The following is a 25,477-nucleotide window of genomic DNA, read 5'->3' on the forward strand; positions in this document are numbered from 1 at the left end:
CAGTCAAGCCGTGCATGTGATAAACACAGATGTAGCCAAGAGCTGTTTGGAGCTATTAGCTGACCTGAACATTAGCAAAAATGCTATAGTGAAGGATTGCATAGAATTACTCTGTGGGGATAAAGTCCAACCGCACACAGTCAGTTCCCTCAGAAATGTTCTGACAGGGAGCAATGTGGTGGAAACCAGCAAAGACGTGTCCTTACGTCTGACTAAAGAAATAATGGGGAAAGAGAGCATGGCGGCGCCAACGACGACTACAGAAAGCAGCTCAGACAGAACCGAGACCTCGACTGTTAATCTGAAGTCATTCTTGGACTTCTTTTTTGGTCTTTTTAAATCAGACATATTTGAATATGTTGAAAGCTTCCCAGATTCCAACAACACAAAGTTGTTCTCTATCTTGGCGCTGTTGAACGTTTATGTTCCAGAGTCCTACCTGGTTCTGGAAGACCCCCAACAGATCTTCGACGATCCACTTGAGGAAAAATTGAAGCCATTTCTCAGTTGTGACAGAGCACAAAGTCAACGTGTGTTCATGATTCACCCAGATATTGCAAACAGATCTTTGGAGCAACTGGTTGCCCTGAAGATTTCCAGAAGTTTCATCGCATCCAACTGTATAGTTTCACTTTGCGGAGACCAAGGCCATCATGGCTTAGTCAAATTGATGAAAAAGCTACTGGTAGAGAGAGAAAGAGGGAGAATGGCAAAATGAAGTTCTCAACATTGATAGAAGACATATTGAATATAGAGAGTTCTTCTGAAGCTCTTGATGTATTAAAACTGGCTTCCCAGAAATTTCAAGACATTTTCATCTATCCTCAAACAATTGCTCGCTTGTATTATCAACATGACATAAACTATAACGAAGCAGAACAATGGGCAAAAGAAGCTATCAAGAGAGATTTGAAAAATTCCTTTACTGCTGATACCCTTGGACAGGTGTATAAGAACTGGTTAAAGGAAAAATTCACATTACCCAGGGAAGTAAATAATATGGCAGAGAAAGCCTTCGAGGCCTTCAGAGATGTGGAGAAGAAAGCCGAGAATGAATGTGCCGATGAAACAAATTCGTTCAACAACCGAGGCCATTTTGGTTTCATTCAAGTGGCCAAGATCGTCTCTCAGAAACATGAACATAATCCGTTTGAGGACACCCACAAATTGGCAGTTGAAGACAAGTTTGAGTTCTTTGAGTGGTATCTCAGCTACTCGCAGCCTGACAGGACAACAGCGGAACCAGATTACTTTTGGGAAGATGTCGCCAGCTGCTATCAACTATACACGACGAAAAACGCAGCCGATTCCACCAGCTTCCCTGCTCTTCTCGATTGCCTGAATCACGGCCTTTCCGTGTCGAAGGAAAAACGAGCTTTCAAGGCTGAGGTTACTGAGAAAACACGGCCACAGCTGGAGCAAACCCGAGATGAGTTAAAGACCGCCTATGAGGCAAATGTAGATGACGTGAAAGTGGCAGAGAGGTACATCCTTTCAAACATCATCTTGAACAACAAAGGGCCCCGCTCTCCTCCAGACACCCTGGTTAGAGAACTTCAGGCGATCCTACAGAGGTTTCTACCCACCGGGGCAAACAGTAGAGACCCAGAGTTTTACCTTTTGGTCCTGATGTTGTTTTGGCCAGAGGAGCATCTACAGGCAGGCCAAGAAAACAGTGCCGAAGAATTACGAGAACCTGAAACAGACAAGGATCAGCTTCAAGAACAAACTACAGAGGAAGCAGATGTAAAAGAGAAGGACACAGGAGAAGAATCTGAGCAGTCCCTTCCTGGCCTCATATATGAATTCGACATAGAAGAATATGTCGCCTTGATGGAAAAAGCCTATGATAAGGTCTACGCCAAATACCTTCGAGGTCGTTACTTGCTGCCACTGTTTTTTCTAGGGAAGGGCTCAGGACTTAGCCGATGGATCCACAAGTCCAGACTGGACGAGGTGGTGGAAGTCATGGTGGACACTCAGCTCGCCAAGGGACACAAATAGGAACCAAGGGACACAAATAGGAACCAAATGAAATGGAAGAAAATCAACGAGATGTGGAGTAGTGGGAAGGTGTGGCAGCTGCCGCAAATCCAAGAGATACTTCAGCCACTCCCACGCTCAGTCATGACTTTTACAGTGCAGCCGAAGGTTGTGACTGTTACTGTTGGAGGGAAGAAAATGCAAGCCAGAACAGAGTGTAAATCTGGCACTCAGGCAAAGACCACCGTGTATTTTTATCTTGGCTTTGACATCAGGGGTCCTGTCGTCTTCAAAGTACCAGCTGCAGGAGGGACCTTCGAGGGCCCTTGAAGACGCCTTGAAGATTTCCAAACAAAGAGACAAGGCGACAAAAAAAACACTGCTTTGAATCAGAAAGCATTATTCAAACATTCTTTTTTTTAATTATTTTAATGAATGTCCTACATATTTCTGATCTTGCTTTTTAAAAACATGATGAGATATGTTAGTGACATAATGTGTTATGCTTTTATTGACTTTTGATAATGCCAACAAGTGTGTTGAACAGCTTTTATTACTTATGTTATGCATGAATTTCATACTCATGCTTTTGGCCTGGACTCATTGAAAGTTGTTTTTGTTCCATAAATCTGAGTTGCTCATTAACTGGATCTTTGTGTGTCATTACCTTCAGTGTGAAAGACTTTTTTCCTTTTCAAAACTTTATGGGTGGTTCAGTGTTCATATTATAAAACATCACTATAGTTTTAGTATCTTTATACAGAAAGGGGAATAATCAGAGTAAATCAAAATAATCAAATTCATATATGAATTATGAAATTGCTCACAAGCTCCTTTAGTGCTGCTGAATTTTGGGTTCTGGACAAAATTGTGAGAAATTGCCGATTAAAAATCTTCCATTTTCAAGAGCTGTATTTTTATGTAGTGCAGTTACATTTGAAAACGGCTTTTTCTGGCAATAAAATGATGAAATGTGGGAATAGTGGTATCAATTCAGACATTTTGTCAATAAATAAGTGGAAACAATGTCTTAAAGTTTGATGTGTGGCTCTTAAAAGAGCCTTTGTGTTGTTGTAGCTGCTGCAGCCTCTAAGCTCTCTCTCCGCGGATGCGGCGGGCCAGCTGGATGTCTTTGGGCATGATGGTGACCCTCTCGGCGTACAGGTTGTTGTCCTCAAAGAGCCCCAGCAGGGAGGCCTGCTGGCCTCCTTGCAGAGCCATGACGGCTGAGCTCTGGGGACGCAGGTCGGTCTTAAAGTCCTGGGCGATCTCACGGGCCGGCCACTGGAAGGGCACCTTGCGGATCAGCAGCTCGGTGGACTTCTGGTAGCGGCGGATCTCTCGCAGAGCCACAGTACCGGGCCTGTAGCGGTGAGGCTTCTTCACGCCGCCGGTCGCCGGAGCGCTCTTCCTGGCCGCCTTGGTGGCCAGCTGCTTCCTGGGGGCTTTGCCTCCGGTGGATTTACGGGCGGTCTGCTTGGTTCTGGCCATGTTCTGCTGCTCCGATCGGGATCCAGAGAGAAAACCAAATGTTGCGACCCGCCGACGCTCCGCTGCTCTTAAGCTCAGGCTCTGGGCGTCGCTCTGTGACGCTGCAGCTCCGCTCCGGATCCTGGTTGGTCGGCGGCTCCTCCTGCAGCTCAGCCCCGCCCACAGGCGTCGGATCACCTCTGAATGTCCGCCGCTCATTGGAGGACGCCGCGTTCAAAAAGTCCGCCTCTCCGTCCCGCTCTGCCGGGAGCTTTTCTGATTGGTCGCCGGCATCGTCCCGCTCCTCTGCGCGGACATATAAAGCCGCTTTCAGCCGCCGCTGCTCATATTTTCTCGAGTCTCGTCTCCAGAAACAAACAATAACAGCAAAATGAGCGGCCGCGGAAAGACCGGAGGAAAAGCCCGAGCCAAGGCCAAGACCCGCTCCTCCAGAGCAGGACTCCAATTCCCGGTGGGCCGCGTTCACAGGCTGCTGCGCAAAGGCAACTACGGTGAGCGGGTCGGTGCCGGAGCCCCCGTCTATCTGGCCGCTGTGCTCGAGTATCTGACCGCTGAGATCCTGGAGCTGGCCGGGAACGCCGCCCGCGACAACAAGAAGACCCGCATCATCCCGCGTCACCTGCAGCTGGCCGTGCGCAACGACGAGGAGCTCAACAAGCTGCTGGGTGGAGTCACCATCGCTCAGGGTGGAGTGCTGCCCAACATACAGGCGGTGCTGCTGCCCAAGAAGACCGAGAAGGCCGCTAAGGCCAAGTAGAACAACCCAGACACCCCGCTGCGCTGGAAACTAAACAACCAAAGGCTCTTTTAAGAGCCACACACTAAACTGGAAGAGCTCAGACTCATGCTGACTTTACTAACATCATAAACACCCAATTTTCTCAAACACATTACTTATAGAATTATGAATATTGTCTTAGTGGGACAAATTACACTAAACCACCACTGACTTCATGTTCATAAAGTCACATTTCATTTCATTCACCAGTGGAAATGTTGGAATAAAAAGTGATTCTGGTTCTGAACTACAATCTCAGCCACTTCACTTCTTTACCAAAGTCAAATTTTTGGATTATACAAATTAATGTAACGCTACAGTTAACAGTTACATCATGTTTTAATGAGCAGTATGTAGTCTGAGGCAAACTCATGCTCTTAAATTGTTTGCAGACATGAATTTCACTGTATAAAAAGTTTCTGAGACACTTAGGAAATCAGGTAACTGTATAACGGATCATTTTTCTGTAGGTTCTCATCAAATATTAAACTGAACTAATCACTCATAATTGATTTTTTATTTATTATTATTATTATTATTATTTTCATCCTCTCAAAATGAATTCGTGAATTGCCGAAGGAAAGCTATTTAAAGAAACGGCGGAGAAAACCAGGAGCGAGCTCGACTCCGCCCCTGTTCTCTCTCAGGTCCGCAGGTCTCCCATATAGTCTCTGTTTCCTCCTCCTGACCCTCATCGTCTCTTCAGACTCTTGTAGATCCACATGAGCGGCAGAGGAAAGGGAGGTAAAGGACTCGGTAAAGGAGGCGCCAAGCGCCACCGGAAAGTCCTCCGTGACAACATCCAGGGAATCACCAAGCCCGCCATCCGCCGTCTGGCTCGCCGCGGGGGAGTCAAGCGAATCTCCGGCCTCATCTACGAGGAGACCCGCGGTGTGCTCCAGGTCTTCCTGGAGAAGGTCATCCGTGACGCCGTCACCTACACAGAGCACGCCGAGAGGACGACCGTCACCGTCATGGACGTGGTCTACGCTCTCAAGAGGGCCGCACTCTGTACGGCTTCGGGGGTTACACAGTAAATTTGGTAGTGTTAAAGCAATACCTATAGAGTCGAATTTAACACCGTTTCCGAGTCTATATGTTCCCTATCGGAATTGGTGTTAATGTTACTCTTTCAACAGTGTTACATTTTCAGAGTTAAATTGAACTCTAAATCGAGTAAAAATTTTACACTGGCTAACACTGTGCAGTGTTAATAAAACTTAACACTCCTAGTAATAAAATAATAAAATAACTCTGTTAATAACCTACCTTTTAAGCTAAACTAAAAGTAGGTGGAGAAATGTAAAAAGAAATAAACTCTTGTGCAAGTTAAAGCAGCTATGACTGCACTTTAAAATCTGAAAGAGTCCCAACTTGGGTGTCATATCTGCTCACAAACTTCATGTGGCTGCAGCAAAAAGAAAAACAAAAAAACTCAAAGGTCGACCATGAAGTTTGGACATTTTAATCAGGCAGTTGTCTGGCCTCCCCATAAACTCCTATCCATGATAGAGGCTTAAATTTTATTTATCAACTTGTCCTGACAAAAGATGTATATTTCAATAACAAAACCCAGTTTAGACTTTCACCCAGAAAGTATACCTAGTAACTTGTCATTTCAGATAAAATCATAAAATGAAAGGGGAGAAAAAAAACTTCCAGCTCTTTGTTTATTGGTGGGTAATTATTGCATCTGATGGTCTTAATGTGGATATTTTGTGGTTTGACCATTTCGGTGACTTATCATAATATCTATTTTTAAACGTCCAATGGTTTATAATTGTGGCTATGAAACTGCCAACATGTTCTGTTTGACGACTATAAAATATAAAACGTTCAGAGGAACAACAGAGAGAAACATAGCAGAGGAAGCTTTGGGGTCAGGAACTTTTTCGTCCAGTTTCAATGACGTGTTGAGCTCACTCAACACGCTTAGTGGGACAAATTACACTAAACCACCACTGACTTCATGTTCATAAAGTCACATTTCATTTCATTCACCAGTGGAAATGTTGGAATAAAAAGTGATTCTGGTTCTGAACTACAATCTCAGCCACTTCACTTCTTTACCAAAGTCAAATTTTTGGATTATACAAATTAATGTAACGCTACAGTTAACAGTTATATCATGTTTTAATGAGCAGTATGTAGTCTGAGGCAAACTCATGCTCTTAAATTGTATGCAGACATGAATTTCACTGTATAAAAAGTTTCTGAGACACTTAGGAAATCAGGTAACTGTATAACGGATCATTTTTCTGTAGGTTCTCATCAAATATTAAACTGAACTAATCACTCATAATTGATTTTTTATTGATTTTTTGATAAGTTTTCATTGCAAAAAAATAAAAGGAAGAATGAAACGCTATTCCACAAACTGATAATCAGATGAATAAAATGCTCATTCTTGCCATTCAGTCCATAATGTACAAGAATATAATATAAATATCTACTGTTGATTCACATCCACTCAACATAAACACGTGATTACGCAACAGTCCTATCAATAAGACAATGGAGGCTTCTGTCATTTTACTTTTGAAAGCTCTTCAGTTTCACTAAAAACCGACATTCAATTCATTTCATTGTTTCTCAACTGAAACACGAGATTTCTCTTTACTTTCCTCTTGATTGTATTAAAAACTTATCAGGGGCATCACTTATTTTTTATCCTCTCAAAATGAATTCGTGAATTGCCGAAGGAAAGCTATTTAAAGAAACGGCGGAGAAAACCAGGAGCGAGCTCGGCTCCGCCCCTGTTCTCTCTCAGGTCCGCAGGTCTCCCATATAGTCTCTGTTTCCTCCTCCTGACCCGCATCGTCTCTTCAGACTCTTGTAGATCAACATGAGCGGCAGAGGAAAGGGAGGTAAAGGACTCGGTAAAGGAGGCGCCAAGCGCCACCGGAAAGTCCTCCGTGACAACATCCAGGGAATCACCAAGCCCGCCATCCGCCGTCTGGCTCGCCGCGGGGGAGTCAAGCGCATCTCCGGCCTCATCTACGAGGAGACCCGCGGTGTGCTCAAGGTCTTCCTGGAGAACGTCATCCGTGACGCCGTCACCTACACCGAGCACGCCAAGAGGAAGACCGTCACCGCCATGGACGTGGTCTACGCTCTCAAGAGGCAGGGCCGCACTCTGTACGGCTTCGGGGGTTAAACTCGCAACCTCTGCACAAAACAAACCAACTAAACAAAGGTCCTTTTCAGGGCCAGACACATGACTTTTAAGCAGCTAATTCCCTGTCAAATGTGTCCAACAAGATGCTGGTGCAATAAATTATTATTAAAGTTACATTTCATATACTTAATGCAGATGACGTAACAGTGTAGGAAAGGGTTGCTGTAAACGTCAAGTGCAACAAATAATCACAAAAAACCTGCAATCGACTCTCAAAAGTTAAATGTAGGGATGAAAATGAAGCTGCTCCACTGCGCCCTCAAGTGGCCAAGTGGACATGCAGCCACTATAATGACGTCCTCCAGGTGTATTTCATGAAGCTTCTCACTGAATCTTTGATGCCGATACGCAACTTTTCGACACTGTTTTAATCTTTAATTTAAAGGCTGGACCAAAAGCCTTTAAATTTGGTCCAGCCTTTATTACAGCTGCAAAATATCTTAAAACTGAACTTTTCACTGACTGGGCTGAGATGTTTCTCTGCTTTGAGGAAATTTCACCTGCTGTAGAAAATAACATTAGTTAGCCAATATGGAAAATGTAACATTATACAAGTTGAAATAACTTGTATAATGTTTTCTGTCTTTCGGGGGATTCTCCAGTTTTCTAAAGTTACCATGTCTTTGTGTTCAAACCTTTCTAAATGCTTTTGAAAGGCTCTAATGCTCCTGCATTGAGGTTTCATCGTATCAAAGGTCATTTCAACACCACAGGCGCCTCACCTTCAGTAATTAAAACACATCATCTGCCGTGTTGCTGTTTTTAGACACCATCTATAACTTTATGCAAAGATTATTGGGAGACATGATAAAAACCCTCCTGGATTATTGACACAGCAGCTTTCAGGTTGTTTTGGTTTGGGGGAAAACCAGGTGTAAATATGATGGGAAGCCACTGGAGCAGCTTTCAGTGCAGATGGTAAAAACAATTTAAAGGCAACAATTTTGCAGCCTTCTAAACCAGCTTTACATGTGCTGACATGAAACCTCTTCATGCATTTCCTTCATGCTGTATAGTCAACTTAAAGTATTTGGACATTTTTTTTCAACAAAAAATTTTCAAACCAAATGATTTGGTTTGAATATTGCCTTTCACGCAAATGAAAGGCAATCATTTTGCTTTCATTTGCGAAGAAACACAACTCATTCAGCGGCCAATCCTTTCAAGTTGAGCTATTAATAACCGCAGCACGTTTGAGTCAGACATATGGAAACCAGGGAAGGAATGCGTTGTAACATGAAACTCACGTCATCATTGAGATCGAGAAATTGAAACCATGGGGAGGGTGTGGTTAAATCTGATTATAAATAACATCATTCTACTGTTCAGTCACCTGCACACCTGCTGGAACTCTGACAGGTAAGATGATTGAAGAGTGTGTGTGATTATTTATCTCTGTGGGTAAAGGATAAATGTTTGTGTCATATTTTTGATTACTGTCAAATCATACATATATATTTGTATAGCCAATCATTGAATATGATCAAAAACAATTTAAATAGTCTGTGTATGAGAAATTGTAATATTCGATTTGTAACAGTACAAATATATATATATATATATATATATATATATATATATATTATATATATATATATATATATATATATATATATGTACATTTGTAGCACTTTCTGGCTACAAATGTAATAAACATATTTGTAAAAAGAAGTATTATTACAAACGTTACAAATCCTCTGGTCATACTCATTTTACAAGTAAGTGGATCCTGAAGCATTGGAGATGAATGAATGAATGAACAAACTTCATATGTTATTTCTATGCATTGCACAGAAACAAAACCGAGATTCACAGATCCACAGACAAGGATATAAAAAAAATAAATAAATATACTATAACCCAACTCTGCATGCCACATCTTTGTTGTTGTGAGGGGAAAAAAGTTATTTAAATGTCCTTCTGTATTTTTTCCCCAAACGACAGGAGTAATTGCTGTGAGCGGTATGTTAAGACGCCATCTTCTCTCTGTAAATGCCCTGCAGACGAGGCACTGATGGTTTCCTCAGCAGTTCTCATTGCCAGACTCTTTCTGCTGTGTTGTTGTTAATGTGAGGACGCTTCCAGTGTCGCATCTGCAGAATGCTGTGTTGCGCAACGAATAACTGTAAATGCCAAGCAAAGGTGATTGTTAACGTCATTAATTCTATTCAGGATTACCAAGGTAGGGCAACACCTGATTATCTGGAATGCAAAACTTAACAGCTGACAGACTTTATGAACACCTGTTTGGGTATTCATGAAGATGGATATTATAAACAATAGATGGAGTGAACTCACTACATGCTTATTCAAATCATTGCCACTCCAAAGTACAAGAATTTGTCAGCATACCTTAACTTCTGGTTAAGATGCTTATGTCGATAAGCTCTAACTGGACTGGTGACATTCATCTGAACCAGAGGTTCCTGAACCTGTTCCTCAAGTAACCCTGCAGAAGCCATCACCCATTCGTTTAAGTGAGGCGTTTGGAAGCAAGGAGACACCTGCAACTTGCAGGACAGGAGTAACTGGAGACCAGGTTTGGAAACCACTGATCCAAACTACTAAGTAAAACTGAAAAGAATGAGGAAAACTAATAAATCTTGCTTTGGATCCAAGGTTTGTCTCACAAGAAAATCATGATTTCTTGATGTCAGATGGACCTCCAGGAACCTACAACTGGTGTTGCGAACACTTTTCATGATTTTAATAATATTAGGGTCATATTGTTTATTGATCACAAGACTTTTATGCAAAATGACTCATCATTGCTTGTAATGAGTCTGAACACACCGGATGATGAAATTAGTAGACAAATTCCTTCTTTCCTGGGTGTGTCAGCATATTATGGAGAAGGGTGGAGATTTTCAGTAAGACTTTAGGCAAACTTTAGGCAAATGGTAGGCAAACTGAAACTAGCCCTGATTAGTGACAATGTGTAGTGTGATTATTCCAAACATTTCTTCAATATCACCTGGATGGTAAAATTCATTGAAGATGGATTTGGCTTGGACAGAGGAAAGGTGACGACAGTCTTTGGACAGGTTGGCACTTTGGCTTGGCTAAGAAAAAATGATAAATATGTCAGGAAATGTATTAATTAGCTGTTCAAAAAAGGCTCTCAACACAGTCTGAGTGATGTGATCTGGACCATTCTGTGGGCTTTGATATTCTGGGTTCAGTTTGTTAGAGCAGAAATACTTCACAATACTCCAATAACTTCCAACACTTTAATCTCACTATGTCTTGTTATTTTGAATACTTATGATAAAGAACCTTGTCTCTTCTGCTTTCAGGATTTCAAACTGTGGTGAAACAACCTTTTCAAGCAGAAGCAACACAAAAAAAAAGACCCTTCTGTTTGACGTGACCATCATGGACAGTAACTCAGGAGAAGATATGAACTATGTCCTTAGGTTTGATGAAAGAAATAGTCTATATTATTGTTGTGAACCGTACATTTCTGCACATGTGCAGATCCACCCAATGTCCACCAACACAAAATTGTTCTCAATGTTGGCTCTGTTGAATGCCTATGTTCCCTATTCCTACCTGACCATGGAAGAGTGTCGAAAAATCCTGGGACCGCCTGATCCCATCTATGGAGGTCCTCCCTTCAAAGTCAGAATGCGACCATTTTCTAAGCTCCTCAGAGTATCTGGCTCGAAGGTCCACCTGATTAATCCAGATATTGCTGCAAGGTCTGTGGGGCTAATGACTTACTTTGGTATTCCCAGAAGTTCCTTAGCATTGGACTGTGTGTTTCTGCTTTGTGGAGAAGAAGTCCAACCTCACACTGTCCAGTTTGTCAAAGATTTGCTAACAAGGAGAGAAATGGGTCCAAAGGGCAAGGATAAATTTTCATTGCTAATTCAAGACATCATAGAGCAAGAAAAATTTATTAACGCTCTCTTGGTTTTGAAAAAAGCTTCAAACAAATTTCGAGACAAACACTGCTTCCCCCAAACGGTTGCTCGGCTATTACAGTGGAGGACGTTACCCAAACTTCAAAAACGCTGAGAAATGGGCTAAAGAAGCCATCAAAAGAGCCCAGAACAACTCATATGCTGCAGACACCCTTGGACAAGTGTACAAGAACCATTTACTGAGAGGGGCCAAAGAATCCAGTGAGCTGAAAACAATGGCTGAGAAGGCCTTCGAGGGTTCAAAGATGTAGAGATGAAAGCAGAGAAAGAGTTAGACTCTGAATGGGGTGAATACGATGGCTGTGCCAACTACTCTGATTCATTCAACAACCGAGGTCATTTTGGTTTCATTCAAGTGGCCAAAATCATCTCTGAGAAACATGAACATAATCCGTTTGAGGACACCCACAAATTGGCAGTTGAAGACAAGTTTGAGTTCTTTGAGTGGTATCTCAGCTACTCGCAGCCTGACAGGACAACAGCAGAACCAGATTACTTTTGGAAAGATGTCGCCAGCTGCTATCAACTATACACGGCGGAAGACGCAGCCGATTCCACCAGCTTCCCTGCTCTTCTCGATTGCCTGAATCACGGCCTTTTCGTGTCGAAGGAAAAACGAGCTTTCAAGTTTGCGGTGACTGAGAAAACACAGCCACAGCTGAAGCAAACCCGAGATGAGTTAAAGACCGCTTATGAGGCAAATGTAGATGACGTGAAAGTGGCAGAGAGGTACATCCTTTCAAACATCATCTTGAACAACAAAGGGCCCGCTCTCCTCCACACACCCTGGTTAGAGAACTTCAGGCGATCCTACAGAGGTTTCTACCCACCGGGCAAACAGTAGAGACCCAGAGTTTTACCTTTGGTCCTGATGTTGTTTTGGCCAGAGGAGCATCTAAAGGCAGGCCAAGAAACAGTGCCAAAGAATTACGAGAACCTGAAACAGACAAGGATCAGCTTCAAGAACAAACTACAGAGGAAGCAGATGTAAAAGAGAAGAACACAGGAGAAGAATCTGAGCAGCTCCTTCCTGGCCTCATATATGAATTCGACATAGAAGAATATGTCGCCTTGATGGAAAAAGCCTATGATAAGGTCTACGCCAAATACCTTCGAGGTCGTTACTTGCTGCCACTGTTTTTTCTAGGGAAGGGCTCAGGACTTAGCCGATGGATCCACAAGTCCAGACTGGACGAGGTGGTGGAAGTCATGGTGGACACTCAGCTCGCCAATGAACCAAATAGAAACAAAATGAAAAGGAAGAAGATCAACGCTATGTGGGTAGTGGTGAGGTGTGGGCAGCTGCCGCAAATCCAGGATATGCTTCAGCCCATCCAAATGGAGACGATGCAAAGCGGAGACGATCATAATGCGTTTGTTAGCGTAGGCGGGAAGAAAATGAGAAATGTTGTTTCCAGGTTGACTCTGCGTGTGAATCAGAGCATTTTTATCTTGGCTTCAACATCAGGGGTCCTGTCATCTTCGAAGTGAAGGACCAGTAAAACACCTTTGATTGTTCAGGAAAACAACCATTGTAAAGGTACAAAGCCGCAACTGAACATTGTTGGAGTCAATATTGGTTTCTAGGAGAGAAAGCAACGTTGTCATTCATTCCCTGAAGTTTCTGGCACTCTGGGTCTGTTAAAAGAAGAAAAGTGAATTTTCCAACCAGTAATGGCTGAATCGGGGATTGTTACATTTGAAAAGCTACTGTGACCAAATATATTCATTACAGTATCTGATTTTGTCTGTTAGGTTTTAATGTCTTGGATTCTCTGATATCATAAATATAAAATGAATGAATTGGGTTGATTTTAATGTGTCTTTCTCCTCGTTTTGTTGTTTTACATGCAAACATAGAAACTTATATTCAAATAAATTAAGAATGATTAAAATGACACTCCTCCAAACTAATGCTTACTGAAAAAACTAATTGATTAAGCTCTAATAAAAAGAATGCCATAACACTGGACTGGATTATATGAGTTATTTTTATTTTCCAACAATCTCCCAAACATTGAGCTGGAATGCAAATTCACATTCTTACACTTTAAATCTCACAGCTATCATGCTGAGCTAATTGCTGCACAAACTACTGTTTGAACCAATAATCCTCTTATTTAATTTAATTTCATTTTTTGTGGTTGGTGCAACATCTGTACAACTTAAAAGGTTATTGTGTGACCCTCATCTATAAAACTGGCTGATAAATTACATCACTGTAATGTGAAAAAAGCATCTTGGAGATTGTTCAAAGAGAAAAGGGATGTTAAAAAAATAGATCTAAACTACTTAAGTCGTTTGGATATGTTAAAAACCAGCCTTGAATAGTTTTCCATGAGCTCACTCAATCTAAAGCTACACTGCCCCCTATTGGTTGTTTCTCGGTACAGCAGCAACTTTCATCTCAGTGACATGCAACATTATTTAATGCTGTCCGTTGACCCTAATAAAATAAACCAGCAACATTTCAGATTGATGGTGTTTGAAATGATCCTCAGTTCTGCACACAAAGAGTATCTATGTAAAAAAAAAGTCTGATAAACAGTGACTTATGTGCAGTAAAACTGTGACTTATTTGGCTCAGGGTTGGTGACACACAGGAACTGAATCCACACTGGAATTTGCTAAAGCAAATCATTTCTTTCATCTAACCAGTAAAAAGTTAAATCATTATCATAAAACTCCATTTTGTAAAGCAATGTTGCAAAGTGATCCAACAAAAAACAGGAAATTGTTAGTGCAGAGAAAGACTTGAGAGAAGCATTTGTAGGTCACGCCTGAAAGGTGCAGAAAACCCCAAACCCCCCCTCCCTCAAATGAGGCAGTGATGTCATTCTGTAACGGTTGCTAGGCAGCCACCAATAAGGAGAACAGGATTGTGAGAGAGTCAAAGCTGCACAGGTTTGAATTTAAGGAAATATGTGCATGAAGCTTCTGTTCATTAGCACAGAGCATGTTTGCAAACAATATTTTTAATGAAAGGTTTGAGAAGAAACAAAAATATTTCACTCATTTCAAGATAGAAAGCTGTTCAGGTGTGCTGTGCCATGGATTTTGAGGAGAGATTAACAAAAACAACTATAATTAGCAAGAAGCATCAATAACACACATGTAGGTTCTAAATATAAAACGTTTGAAAAATCTGGTACCAACATGTGTCTACAGGCCAACGCCTTGCAGTAATGAAAACTTATCTGGAGAGAAAGATGTGATCTGGTCTTGTGACAAAGGTGCAGAACACCACCTTCCTGTTCACTTGAAAACCACGGAAACCAAACGGCAGAGGCTGCTGGGCTGTTTTGAGCGTTAGCTCGGCGTCTGAGAACCTGGTCAGCACAAACATGGGAGAAAAGGAGACGTAGAAACAAGCACTGCCTAATAAAGTGGCCAGGAAGCAAATAAAGAACACGACCCTGAAAAAAACCGTAAGTTAATAAAAAATAAACAAAACACCCAAATACTGTTGATTGAATTGTTTTTAACCCATTCTCTAGTAGCCTAACAAATAAACAATAGTAACTTTAACATGTTTTTGTGTTGGAAAAATTAACCCTGCATGTTGGATCACATCCACAGCAATGTTTGCTTCCACAAAGTACTACAGGACTGGTTGATTCAGTCTTTGGATTTTTACATTGTAAAATCTCCCCATGCAAATAACAAAACCATTCCTGGTGTCCTCATCTGCTGTAGGTCTTAGGACATACGGTGGAGCTACTGGTGCCACCAAAAGCAGTTCATTGACTGGGAACCATGGAAATGAAGAATTATTATTCCTTTTATACACAAATCACTGCTAAATCTCTCCCTTCCTCAAGAAGTCGCTGCTCTCTCCACTCTCTCCTTTCCCGATGGTCTTAGTGACATCAAATCGGGGATGACTCAGTTCTTCAAGTTTCAATGAATTAATGAAGGGATGAATTTGCTCTGTTTATTCAAATAGATGCTGACCTTTGGTCTGATAACTAAAAATGCTTGGATGTCTCTCTCCTTTATTTTTCTGCTTTCTGCAGTACTACTAATCGCATTTCTCTTTTAATATTAGTGAGTCAGGTCAACGTGTCGCCTGTTAACCGGTCTGGGTTTGTGGACTGGTGGGGGAGGAGGCTCCCAGATCCACAACATCTTCTCAACCAGACCAAGGTGTTGCATGAGCGTACTTTAGCTTCACAGTTTTCTACGTGCAGCGCAGACCTCTTGCTTCCTCTTCCTTTTCATAAGAGGAATTTGACAAAGAAGCCACAAACACCCACATGCTCGGTTTTAACACTAACTTGATGAGGCATCTTGAGCCTCTGTCAGGCATCGCTCAGAGCTCTCCACTCCACCGCTTCTCCATCCAATACTTGGTTTTTGATGGTTCCTCGCTCCTTTCAAAACAGATGCACAGTGGATGAGGCGACTGCAGTCACTCTACAGGCCAGAGAGCAAAAAAGTTGGACTAAATCAGAAAGCAGGTGGAGCACGCTCATCTTCTAAAGGTGAAATTTAACAAAAACCCCCAAATTAAATCAACTCATGTCCTAACCGGTTCTTCGGCCCGCCACCTCCTGAAAGCTTCTCGTTGCTTTTCTCTCTGCAATGTTCCAACCTCAATCGTCACTGCTCGCCACAAGGGTGATCTGTCAAAAATGAAAAAAAAAAACAATCGCTTGATTTGAGTCAGCAGTGTGAATATTTGTTGATCGTGACCTTAGACTAACAGAGTGCCGGTTGATTTCGGTCATTTGATTGGCTGTTTGCTGTGAGCCGGGTCACGCAGTGGTCTCGGTCAACTGACTATAACGTCAGAAACCTCTCCTGTCTCGACACAAGACAGAGAGTGGAGACCATGGAAGGTGAGTCAAAGCTTCTCAGCTATAAACGAAGATACTAATGGCTTTGTCATTTGGTCTATTCTAGTTTTTAGCTCCTTTTTGAGAATAAATATCATGTCACTGTGTTCAAGTGACATGATATTGGAACAGTCATGACTTTTTTATTTGTCTCAAATAGATTATATAATAATCATGATGATTTAGCAATGCAAGTATTTTAACATCCAAATTACAGCAAACAACAAGCGCTCCACTACTCAGAGGAACAAAGCAGAAGCTTTGAATTGCATTCACTAACTGAGTTTCTGCCTCTTCAGTCAAGAAAATGCAAGTCGTCCTGCTGATCGCCGTCCTGTGCAGCTGTGCTGCGGCAGAGGACGACTCCTACAACAATCGTCCGTGTCAGCCGAGCAACCACCAGAACGCTTACAAGAAGTTTGAAGCCAAACACGTCCTTCCGAAAAAGTTCAGAACTGATTCAACATCCGTGTGGGAGAAGTGAGTGACCGAATGTTCAGTCATGTGTTGATTAAAATCGGGGTGAAAACCTGCAATTATTGAGTTATTAATATATGCATAAATCAGTGAAGTCAAAACTAGAAGGTTTCTTATTTTAAAACTCATCTCTATGTTCTGCTCTTTGGGATCCAGTTCAGTCTCAACACACATGAATCCAATATGAACCCAATCGACGAGTTTCTCCAGTACAGTGGGACGGAAATGGATGTGCCCTCAAAAGACTTTCCTCTGTTTTTGAACAAAACATAGAAAATCTTAATCATTTTCAGTCACAAAACTGATATTGTGAGTCAAAAATACAGCGTTAAAAAACAAGCGTTTGTTTTCAAACTCTGACATGCATTCACATTATACTGTGCATGGATAATGTTAGTTTATCCGACAGACTCATGGCTTCGTTTTAAAAAAAGCTAACCTTTTTAAATTAGATGAACGAACGCTTTGAATAACGCAGCCTGTTTACTTTCCCAGGCACATAAGACGCTTGAACCGCTGCAACGTTACAATTCAGACCTTCATCGAGCGGTCAAAGGTCAATCTGCTTAAGAATATCTGCAACGGCGATGGCTGGAACTGGCAGGACAACTTGTGCACGAGCAACTCGAAAACTCCGTGTACGTGGTGAAAGTGAACCGAGCGAATTGCACAATTCTCAACACCCCGAGGAAAACAGAAGAACTGGTGACGGTGGCCTGCGACAAAGTTGGCAACCACTGCCTTCCAGTTCATTTCCAGGGACAACAACAAACCAAGCAGCGGCGCAAAGTCACCTGCTCCCCTGCTGCTGCTGCTGCTGCTGCTGCTGATGATGATGATGATTATGATGATGATGATGATTATGATGATGATGATGATGATGATGATGATGATTGGTCTGATGAGCAACTTAACATCTCAATCAGGATCGGCTAAGATTATTAAAAACGCTTCTACGCTGTTATTATTGGTAAATTCAAACCCTTGAACCCGCTCCAGCCATCCTGCACAAGAAATAAAGAAGTCCAGCGCCAAAGGTTTTTATTTGCTTCGCATTCTTAAGAGTAGACATTTTACAATAACCATTTCACATGTCAGTGTAGTTTTTGTTCTCTTTTGGATACGGTGTGAATACAATACAAGCATTGTGTGAAAGTGTAAAGCTTTCAAAAGTGCAACTGAAACCAGAAATTTACGTCTCCTGAATATAAGACACATTACATTGAGATGAGTCTGAAACTAAGTCAGACCAAATGTCTCTTGTTTTAGGTTCATTCGAGTTATTTAAATTTGTTTTTATTTGCTAAATACCAGAAAACCTGTTGAAATTGTGTTTTGGAGACATTTTTTTACTTTCTTTAAATTCAGAAGACGTGGAAATATCTGGTTTCAGTCGTACATATGATCAAGTTAATTGTTTTCATGTTAAACAAATCACTGTTGCTTTGAATATGGCCCAATAAAGCTCATATGAAACCTGATTTTGTCCAATCGCAGATCATGTTTCAACACGGCTCTGCAGTTCTGAGACGTCTCAGTGACTAAAGTAGCTGCTTTGCTATGAACCTTTTTTTTTTCTAGTTTTGCAATAAATGTTAGAAAATGTAACCAATATGCTGATAACGAGTAGTTATGTTTTGAGTTAGTTGTTCATCCTCACACATGTAGGCATAATGTAAAAAAAAGAGAGAAATATCAATAATTACTGATAATTTGAATCTTCCTCAGACCTGAATCAGTTTGCAAAGTTTATAAGTTTATGAGCCTTTTATGCATAGATGTTAAAGGTGTTGTTAGAGGCACTGCTACACTGCCCCCTACTGGTTGCTCATCAGTGCAGCAGCAGCTTCATCTCAGTGAGACGCAACGTTATTTAATGCTGTCCGTTGACTCCAATAAAGTGAAACAGCAACATTTCAGATTCTTTGTGTTTACAAAGAGCTCAGCTGACTGTTAGTTCTGCTCACAAAGAGAATAAATGTACCAATGGCTGATAAACAGTGACTGTCCAGCACTCGGCTCTGAGTTGCTGACAGAGGAACAGAATCCACACCGACAATGTCTAAATTCAGCAACAGTGAGCAATGCTGCTAAATGATCCAACAAAAAACAGAAAATCATTAGTGTAGAGAAAGACTTAAGAGAAGCATTCATAGGTCACACCTAAAAGGTGCAGAAAACCCAACCCCCTGAGAATTGGTAGTAAACGTGGCTCTGACTGATTGCACAGGTAATTCAAAATGCACTTTCAAAGTGGTGAAAGTTCGTCCCACTGAAGCGTCGCAATCATGAAAAACGTGTTTGTAAAACCAGACGTGAGAGAGTGCAGACCACCACCTTCCTGTTCCTCTTAGCGCCGCTTAGCCAGGCAACTCTCTCACCCGTTAACTGGTCTGGAGGTGACGGCGGTTTCCGCCTCAACATTTTCTCAGACCAGACTTTACCTTCACCCTCCAATACGTGGCCTCTGGCCTGCTGGGCCTTTTCAAAAGAAGCCGTCAGATAATAAGCCATCTGAAAATCCTTCGTCGTTTGATCATTTTGCTCAGTGAGTTCCCACACCTCCAGAATAAAAATGCACTGAACTGAAATAAATATCTCCTGAGTTATAACTTGCATCTGAAGTCGATTGTTTCTGATTGATAATTAAACATCTTTAATGAAACAGCTTCTTAAATTATGACCAAGGAACTTCTTTTTTTTTTTACGTCCCAATCACAGCTTCAAAGCGAAGTGACAAACGTTTTGAATGGCATTCAGTTACTTTGAGTTTCTTCCTCTGCAGACAAGAAAATGCAAGTCATCCTGCTGGTCGCCGTCTTCTGCGGTTCGTCCTGGGAATCGAGGATTTAAACAAACTGCCCTGTCAGCCGACCAAAAAACGAAACGCTTTCTTTACCTTTGAAAAAAGACACATCCTTCCAAAAAACTTTGACACCAGGTCAAAACCTGCCTGGCAGAGGTGAGTTACTGATGTCAATACCTTTGAGTGAAAGGTGAGAATAAACGTCAGCAGCTGCTGGTATGAAAGCGTAACTCTGTCATATCGAAGCCACAACTATGAACTGTGGTTTGCATGTGATTCAGTTCAAATCAAACACACTCTAATTCATAATGTGAGTTTAACTGAAGGACTTGTGACATCATGAAGAAAAACTTTCTTTAAATGAAAAACATGAATGTTTTTTTTTAAAACAATATATTTATTTCCCTAGACACATAAGCCTCTTGAATCGCTGCGAGGAACCAACTCAGACCTTCATCGAGAGCTCAAACAAAAACCTTATCGTAGAAATCTGCAACGGCAAAGGCTGGAACCAGGAGGGCAACCTGTGCACCAGTGAATTCAAGCTGCCGGTGTTTGTGGTGAAAGTGGCGAGAACAAAATGCAGAGTTAAAAAGTTCCCGACGGGAAGAAGAGAGTCTGTGACTGTGGCTTGCGATAAAGTGGGCAGATTGTGCCTTCCTGTTCATTTTGAGTCAAAAGCTCAAACCAATGAACGGCGCAGAAGCACCTGCTCTCCTCCTGCTGTGGGTTTTTGGTTCCACAGACGTTTTAATATCTCCGTCTGGATCGACTGAGAGGTGATTAGAAATACTTCAGGAATGCCTCTTTATCTCTCAAACCCTTTAACCTGCTCCAGCAACCCTGTAGAAAAAAACCCCAAAGAAAGTTCTTCAGGTGAAATTATTTTTATTTTTCCCCCCTGCATCATGATTAATATGGGTGTTTAATACAAAACCCCTTTTACATGCCAGCGCAGCTTTTGCTTGTTTCACAAATAAAGCTTTGAAATCCGTGTGACATGAAGTGAATCGTTTGTTCTCTGATCTCCTGATTTACTGTGCGAAGAAACTATACTGACTATTTTGTTTCTGGGTGTTTTTTTTTCTTCTGATTTCTTCTTTTTTTCCCTCTGAAAAACCTGTTTGAAATAAAACAAATTACTTTAAAAAAAAAAAGTTGAATATGTATGACTGGGTTAAACTGGCTTTTTTTTCCTGGAGTATTTCGAGTATTGCGTCCTTCGCAGCCAAGCGCCGCTCCGGCCTATTGGCCACCGCAGGGTACTAGCAACCGCCACCCGCCAGCCACCACAGAAGCTGTTGTGCAGTTTCTGCATCCGTCCACCAGGCGGTACGTATCGATGCGTTCTGCGGCACTCCCTGACGACGCACAAAAAATGTGGTGCAGATTGGTGGATTTAGCGAGGAGATATAGCTGGTGGATGAATGTAGGGGGCGCAGTGGAGTCAAAATACATTTCAATGCTGTTGGGTTCTTTAGAGGTCAACAAAGGTCATACATATCCAATTTGGCGCCAGTCGGATGATCCATGTGTGATTTAGAGCCGATCGTATGCACATGGCGAAGGACTGCAGCTCGCCATTTCTCCACCCCAATGCGGTTTGGTCAGCAGCCAGCATTCACAGAGTTCATCATGTTATCGTTTTTAGTCAGTTTTCACATGATGAAACCCATATGAATGATAGAATAACAGTAAAACATACAAAAGAAAAAACAGATGATTAAAAGTGGGCGGGTCACTTGATGACATCATGGAAATGTGTTCAGGATTGTTCTGTAGAGAGACACAGGATGTGTGATGCAGCTGTAATCTTGCATATGGAAGTAACTGAATCTTGATATTTGACAGCGAATAGTCAAAGTCTGCCACGCCGCCACGCCCACATGCTCCATCGAAGCCGGTCAGGGTTGGAATCCTCAACACACCAACATGTTTTCTGTCTCTGGGTACAGCTTCATGTTGATGAGGTCAAAGGGGTCAGATAGCAACCATTATCTGACCATTATCACTAAGTTATCAGGGGCGTGGCCTAAGTGATGTCATCATGGTCGAATGATGTCATCATTCGACCATTGGGTATTGTCAGACACCCGATGATGATCAATCACAGTAACTTTGGTGCCTCTGTGAGTTTCTGTGTAGGAGATAAATCGGGTCAAAATCAGAACTTCAATCTAAAATGGCCGACATCCTGTAACACTTGCACTATGACATTAATTGTAAATTCTGAGCATCTTGGGGAGCTCTACAAGCGTACCAAATTTCATGTCTCTAAGATGAAGTAAGGGAATAGCAAATGAGCTTTTAAAAATTGCTAGGTGGCGCCGTTGAGCCGTTTCATTTGCGATTTCTACAACGACCTTAAAATACGAAATTTTGAAACTCCCTTGTCGCCAAGTTTGGTGAGTTCTTGAATATGATAAAACCTCCAAAAAGGCCCCTCTTTAGATGGGTAGAATAATAAGAAACAGTACAAAACAATACAAAACTGATGTGAATTTACTGCGTGACAACCGTCTGGTTCAGTTCATTCAATTGTGAATTGGGGTCATTAAATGAATAGAAGTGAGTTGAAACGAGCAGAAAACATTCAGACTCTATGAAGTAAAATGAACTCCCGCCTCTTTCTTTGTCGCTAAACCCCACGTGACTCGTTTTGAAGTCGGCGCTTTGTTGTTTTACCCACTGAGCGAAACAGCCAATCACAGCCGAGGGATGGCGCAGCTCTATTTGCATGCTGGGTGTATAACAGAGACCTCACCGCTCACAGACAGTCAGTCGTCGCTGTCAATTTTCAGAGACAACATGCCCGAACCCGCCAAGTCTGCGCCCAAGAAGGGCTCCAAGAAAGCGGTCACCAAAACCGCCGGCAAGGGAGGCAAGAAGAAGAGAAGGACCAGGAAGGAGAGCTACGCTATCTACGTGTACAAGGTGCTGAAGCAGGTCCACCCTGACACCGGGATCTCCTCCAAGGCCATGAGCATCATGAACTCCTTCGTCAACGACATTTTTGAGCGCATCGCCTCCGAGGCCTCCCGTCTGGCTCACTACAACAAGCGCTCCACCATCACCTCCAGGGAGATCCAGACCGCCGTTCGGCTCTTGCTGCCCGGCGAGCTGGCCAAGCACGCCGTGTCTGAGGGCACCAAGGCGGTCACCAAGTACACCAGCTCCAAGTAGACCGGCTAATGCTGTGAATGCAACAACCCAAAGGCTCTTTTAAGAGCCACTCACTGCGTCTGCAGAGCCATGTTCCTTATGACTTTAAGCTAAACTAAAAGGTAGGTGGAGAAATGTAAAAAGAAAAAAACTCTTGTGCAAGTTAAAGCAGCTATGACTGCACTTTAAAATCTGAAAGAGTCCCAACTTGGGTGTCATATCTGCTCACAAACTTCATGTGGCTGCAGCAAAAAGAAAAACAAAAAAACTCAAAAGGTCGACCATGAAGTTTGGACATTTTAATCAGGCAGTTGTCTGGCCTTCCCATAAACTCCTATCCATGATAGAGGCTTAAATTTTATTTATCAACTTGTCCTGACAAAAGATGTATATTTCAATAACAAAACCCAGTTTAGACTTTCACCCAGAAAGTATACCTAGTAACTTGTCATTTCAGATAAAATCATAAAATGAAAGGGGAGAGAAAAAAAAACTTCCAGCTCTTTGTTTATTGGTGGGTAATTATTGCATCTGATGGTCTTAATGTGGATATTTTGTGGTTTGACCATTTCGGTGACTTATCATAATATCTATTTTTAAACGTCCAATGGTTTATAATTGTGGCTATGAAACTGCCAACATGTTCTGTTTGACGACTATAAAATATAAAACGTTCAGAGGAACAACAGAGAGAAACATAGCAGAGGAAGCTTTGGGGTCAGGAACTTTTTCGTCCAGTTTCAATGACGTGTTGAGCTCACTCAACACGCTTAGTGGGACAAATTACACTAAACCACCACTGACTTCATGTTCATAAAGTCACATTTCATTTCATTCACCAGTGGAAATGTTGGAATAAAAAGTGATTCTGGTTCTGAACTACAATCTCAGCCACTTCACTTCTTTACCAAAGTCAAATTTTTGGATTATACAAATTAATGTAACGCTACAGTTAACAGTTATATCATGTTTTAATGAGCAGTATGTAGTCTGAGGCAAACTCATGCTCTTAAATTGTATGCAGACATGAATTTCACTGTATAAAAAGTTTCTGAGACACTTAGGAAATCAGGTAACTGTATAACGGATCATTTTTCTGTAGGTTCTCATCAAATATTAAACTGAACTAATCACTCATAATTGATTTTTTATTGATTTTTTGATAAGTTTTCATTGCAAAAAAATAAAAGGAAGAATGAAACGCTATTCCACAAACTGATAATCAGATGAATAAAATGCTCATTCTTGCCATTCAGTCCATAATGTACAAGAATATAATATAAATATCTACTGTTGATTCACATCCACTCAACATAAACACGTGATTATGCAACAGTCCTATCAATAAGACAATGGAGGCTTCTGTCATTTTACTTTTGAAAGCTCTTCAGTTTCACTAAATACCGACATTCAATTCATTTCATTGTTTCTCAACTGAAACACGAGATTTCTCTTTACTTTCCTCTTGATTGTATTAAAAACTTATCAGGGGCATCACTTATTTTCATCCTCTCAAAATGAATTCGTGAATTGCCGAAGGAAAGCTATTTAAAGAAACGGCGGAGAAAACCAGGAGCGAGCTCGACTCCGCCCCTGTTCTCTCTCAGGTCCGCAGGTCTCCCATATAGTCTCTGTTTCCTCCTCCTGACCCTCATCGTCTCTTCAGACTCTTGTAGATCAACATGAGCGGCAGAGGAAAGGGAGGTAAAGGACTCGGTAAAGGAGGCGCCAAGCGCCACCGGAAAGTCCTCCGTGACAACATCCAGGGAATCACCAAGCCCGCCATCCGCCGTCTGGCTCGCCGCGGGGGAGTCAAGTGTATCTCCGGCCTCATCTACGAGGAGACCCGCGGTGTGCTCCAGGTCTTCCTGGAGAACGTCATCCGTGACGCCGTCACCTACACAGAGCACGCCGAGAGGACGACCGTCACCGTCATGGACGTGGTCTACGCTCTCAAGAGGCAGGGCCGCACTCTGTACGGCTTCGGGGGTTACACAGTAAATTTGGTAGTGTTAAAGCAATACCTATAGAGTCGAATTTAACACCGTTTCCGAGTCTATATGTTCCCAAAGGCTCTTTTAAGAGTCACTCACTGCGTCTGCAGAGCCATGTTCCTTATTTGTATTAGATTCACAACATAAATGTCATTGGGATTGAAATGTACTGAATTTACCAAGATAAAAATGAAGTTCAGGGTTGACTTAAAGCAGGGATGTTCTGTATAGCTTAAAAAGTATTCACTGAACCACTAGCCTAAGCTAAGATGGCACAAAATATAATATTGATGTGGGAAATACAATTCTTTAATTCACATTTCTGTATAAGTCAAAATGCTTTATGTATTTTGATGTAAGGAAAGAAAGTCCATCCTCAGCTACTAGCATAATAAAGAACATCATCTAAACCTGGTTGCATAAATACCTCGACTAGAACATTAAAAACCAGAATCTATATTGTGGTTTCATCATAAAATAAAAATGTTTGAAGACATTTGTCTCAATCAGCCTTGTGGACCAGAACTTCTGTTCTGGATCTGGGCCTTAAAACTTCAAGGATTGCATTTGTCCCTCAGGCCACTTTATAGAAAAAAATTAGTTGCTGTTTTTCCAGCAACAAAATCTATGAGTTTTGCTCCAAACGTCCAATTTATAAGCAGATTTGGGATTGATTTTTCTCTCTAAAGTTGCTTGCAGATTTAATGAGTTGCAGTTTTTTTCAATTTATGAAGCTCTTTAATGTATTTATCTTGATATTAAGAAACATTTAGTTTCTCAAAACAATTACATTGTTTTGCTGTTTGCCTGTTGAAAATGTCTTCCCTTGAGGTCACTGAGTCAT

At 41.7% G+C, this 25,477-nt stretch overlaps 5 protein-coding genes and 1 pseudogene across 5 annotated transcripts; 5 read left to right on the forward strand and 1 right to left on the reverse strand.

The window, feature by feature from the left end:
• Positions 1-3,072: 3,072 nt before the first annotated feature.
• On the reverse strand, positions 3,073-3,488 carry LOC129355618 (histone H3-like). Its single transcript, XM_055025208.1, has one exon. The coding sequence runs from the start codon at positions 3,472-3,474 to the stop codon at positions 3,073-3,075; it is 402 nt and encodes a 133-aa protein (XP_054881183.1). The 5' UTR covers positions 3,475-3,488.
• Positions 3,489-3,820: 332 nt separating this feature from the next.
• Positions 3,821-4,559, forward strand: LOC129355625 (histone H2A-like). Its single transcript, XM_055025216.1, has one exon. It carries the CDS (start codon positions 3,845-3,847, stop codon positions 4,229-4,231), a length of 387 nt encoding a protein of 128 aa, XP_054881191.1. The 5' UTR covers positions 3,821-3,844; the 3' UTR covers positions 4,232-4,559.
• Positions 4,560-4,968: 409 nt separating this feature from the next.
• On the forward strand, positions 4,969-5,318 carry LOC129355600 (histone H4-like; annotated as a pseudogene).
• LOC129355623 (histone H4) lies at positions 5,252-7,433 on the forward strand. The gene is made up of 2 exons (XM_055025215.1): positions 5,252-5,263; positions 7,082-7,433. Exon 2 carries the CDS (start codon positions 7,098-7,100, stop codon positions 7,407-7,409), a length of 312 nt encoding a protein of 103 aa, XP_054881190.1. The 5' UTR covers positions 5,252-5,263; positions 7,082-7,097; the 3' UTR covers positions 7,410-7,433.
• A 14,841-nt stretch (positions 7,434-22,274) lies between these two features.
• Positions 22,275-22,660, forward strand: LOC129355620 (histone H2B 1/2-like). Its single transcript, XM_055025211.1, has one exon. It carries the CDS (start codon positions 22,286-22,288, stop codon positions 22,658-22,660), a length of 375 nt encoding a protein of 124 aa, XP_054881186.1. The 5' UTR covers positions 22,275-22,285.
• Positions 22,661-22,693: 33 nt separating this feature from the next.
• Positions 22,694-25,001, forward strand: LOC129355622 (histone H4-like). The gene is made up of 2 exons (XM_055025214.1): positions 22,694-22,761; positions 24,306-25,001. The coding sequence occupies exon 2, from the start codon at positions 24,322-24,324 to the stop codon at positions 24,667-24,669; it is 348 nt and encodes a 115-aa protein (XP_054881189.1). The 5' UTR covers positions 22,694-22,761; positions 24,306-24,321; the 3' UTR covers positions 24,670-25,001.
• The last annotated feature ends 476 nt before the right edge of the window (positions 25,002-25,477 follow it).

Source organism: Poeciliopsis prolifica, unplaced genomic scaffold (assembly GCF_027474105.1).
Source record: "Poeciliopsis prolifica strain line A6 unplaced genomic scaffold, Auburn_PproV2 SCAFFOLD139, whole genome shotgun sequence".
Classification (NCBI taxonomy): domain Eukaryota; kingdom Metazoa; phylum Chordata; class Actinopteri; order Cyprinodontiformes; family Poeciliidae; genus Poeciliopsis; species Poeciliopsis prolifica.

Bases quoted from the DNA above. Each gene is read 5' to 3' on its own strand.
- LOC129355625 (XM_055025216.1), top strand. From the start codon at position 3,845: ATGAGCGGCCGCGGAAAGACCGGAGGAAAAGCCCGAGCCAAGGCCAAG.
- LOC129355620 (XM_055025211.1), top strand. From the start codon at position 22,286: ATGCCCGAACCCGCCAAGTCTGCGCCCAAGAAGGGCTCCAAGAAAGCG.
- LOC129355623 (XM_055025215.1), top strand. From the start codon at position 7,098: ATGAGCGGCAGAGGAAAGGGAGGTAAAGGACTCGGTAAAGGAGGCGCC.
- LOC129355622 (XM_055025214.1), top strand. From the start codon at position 24,322: ATGAGCGGCAGAGGAAAGGGAGGTAAAGGACTCGGTAAAGGAGGCGCC.
- LOC129355618 (XM_055025208.1), bottom strand. From the start codon at position 3,474: ATGGCCAGAACCAAGCAGACCGCCCGTAAATCCACCGGAGGCAAAGCC.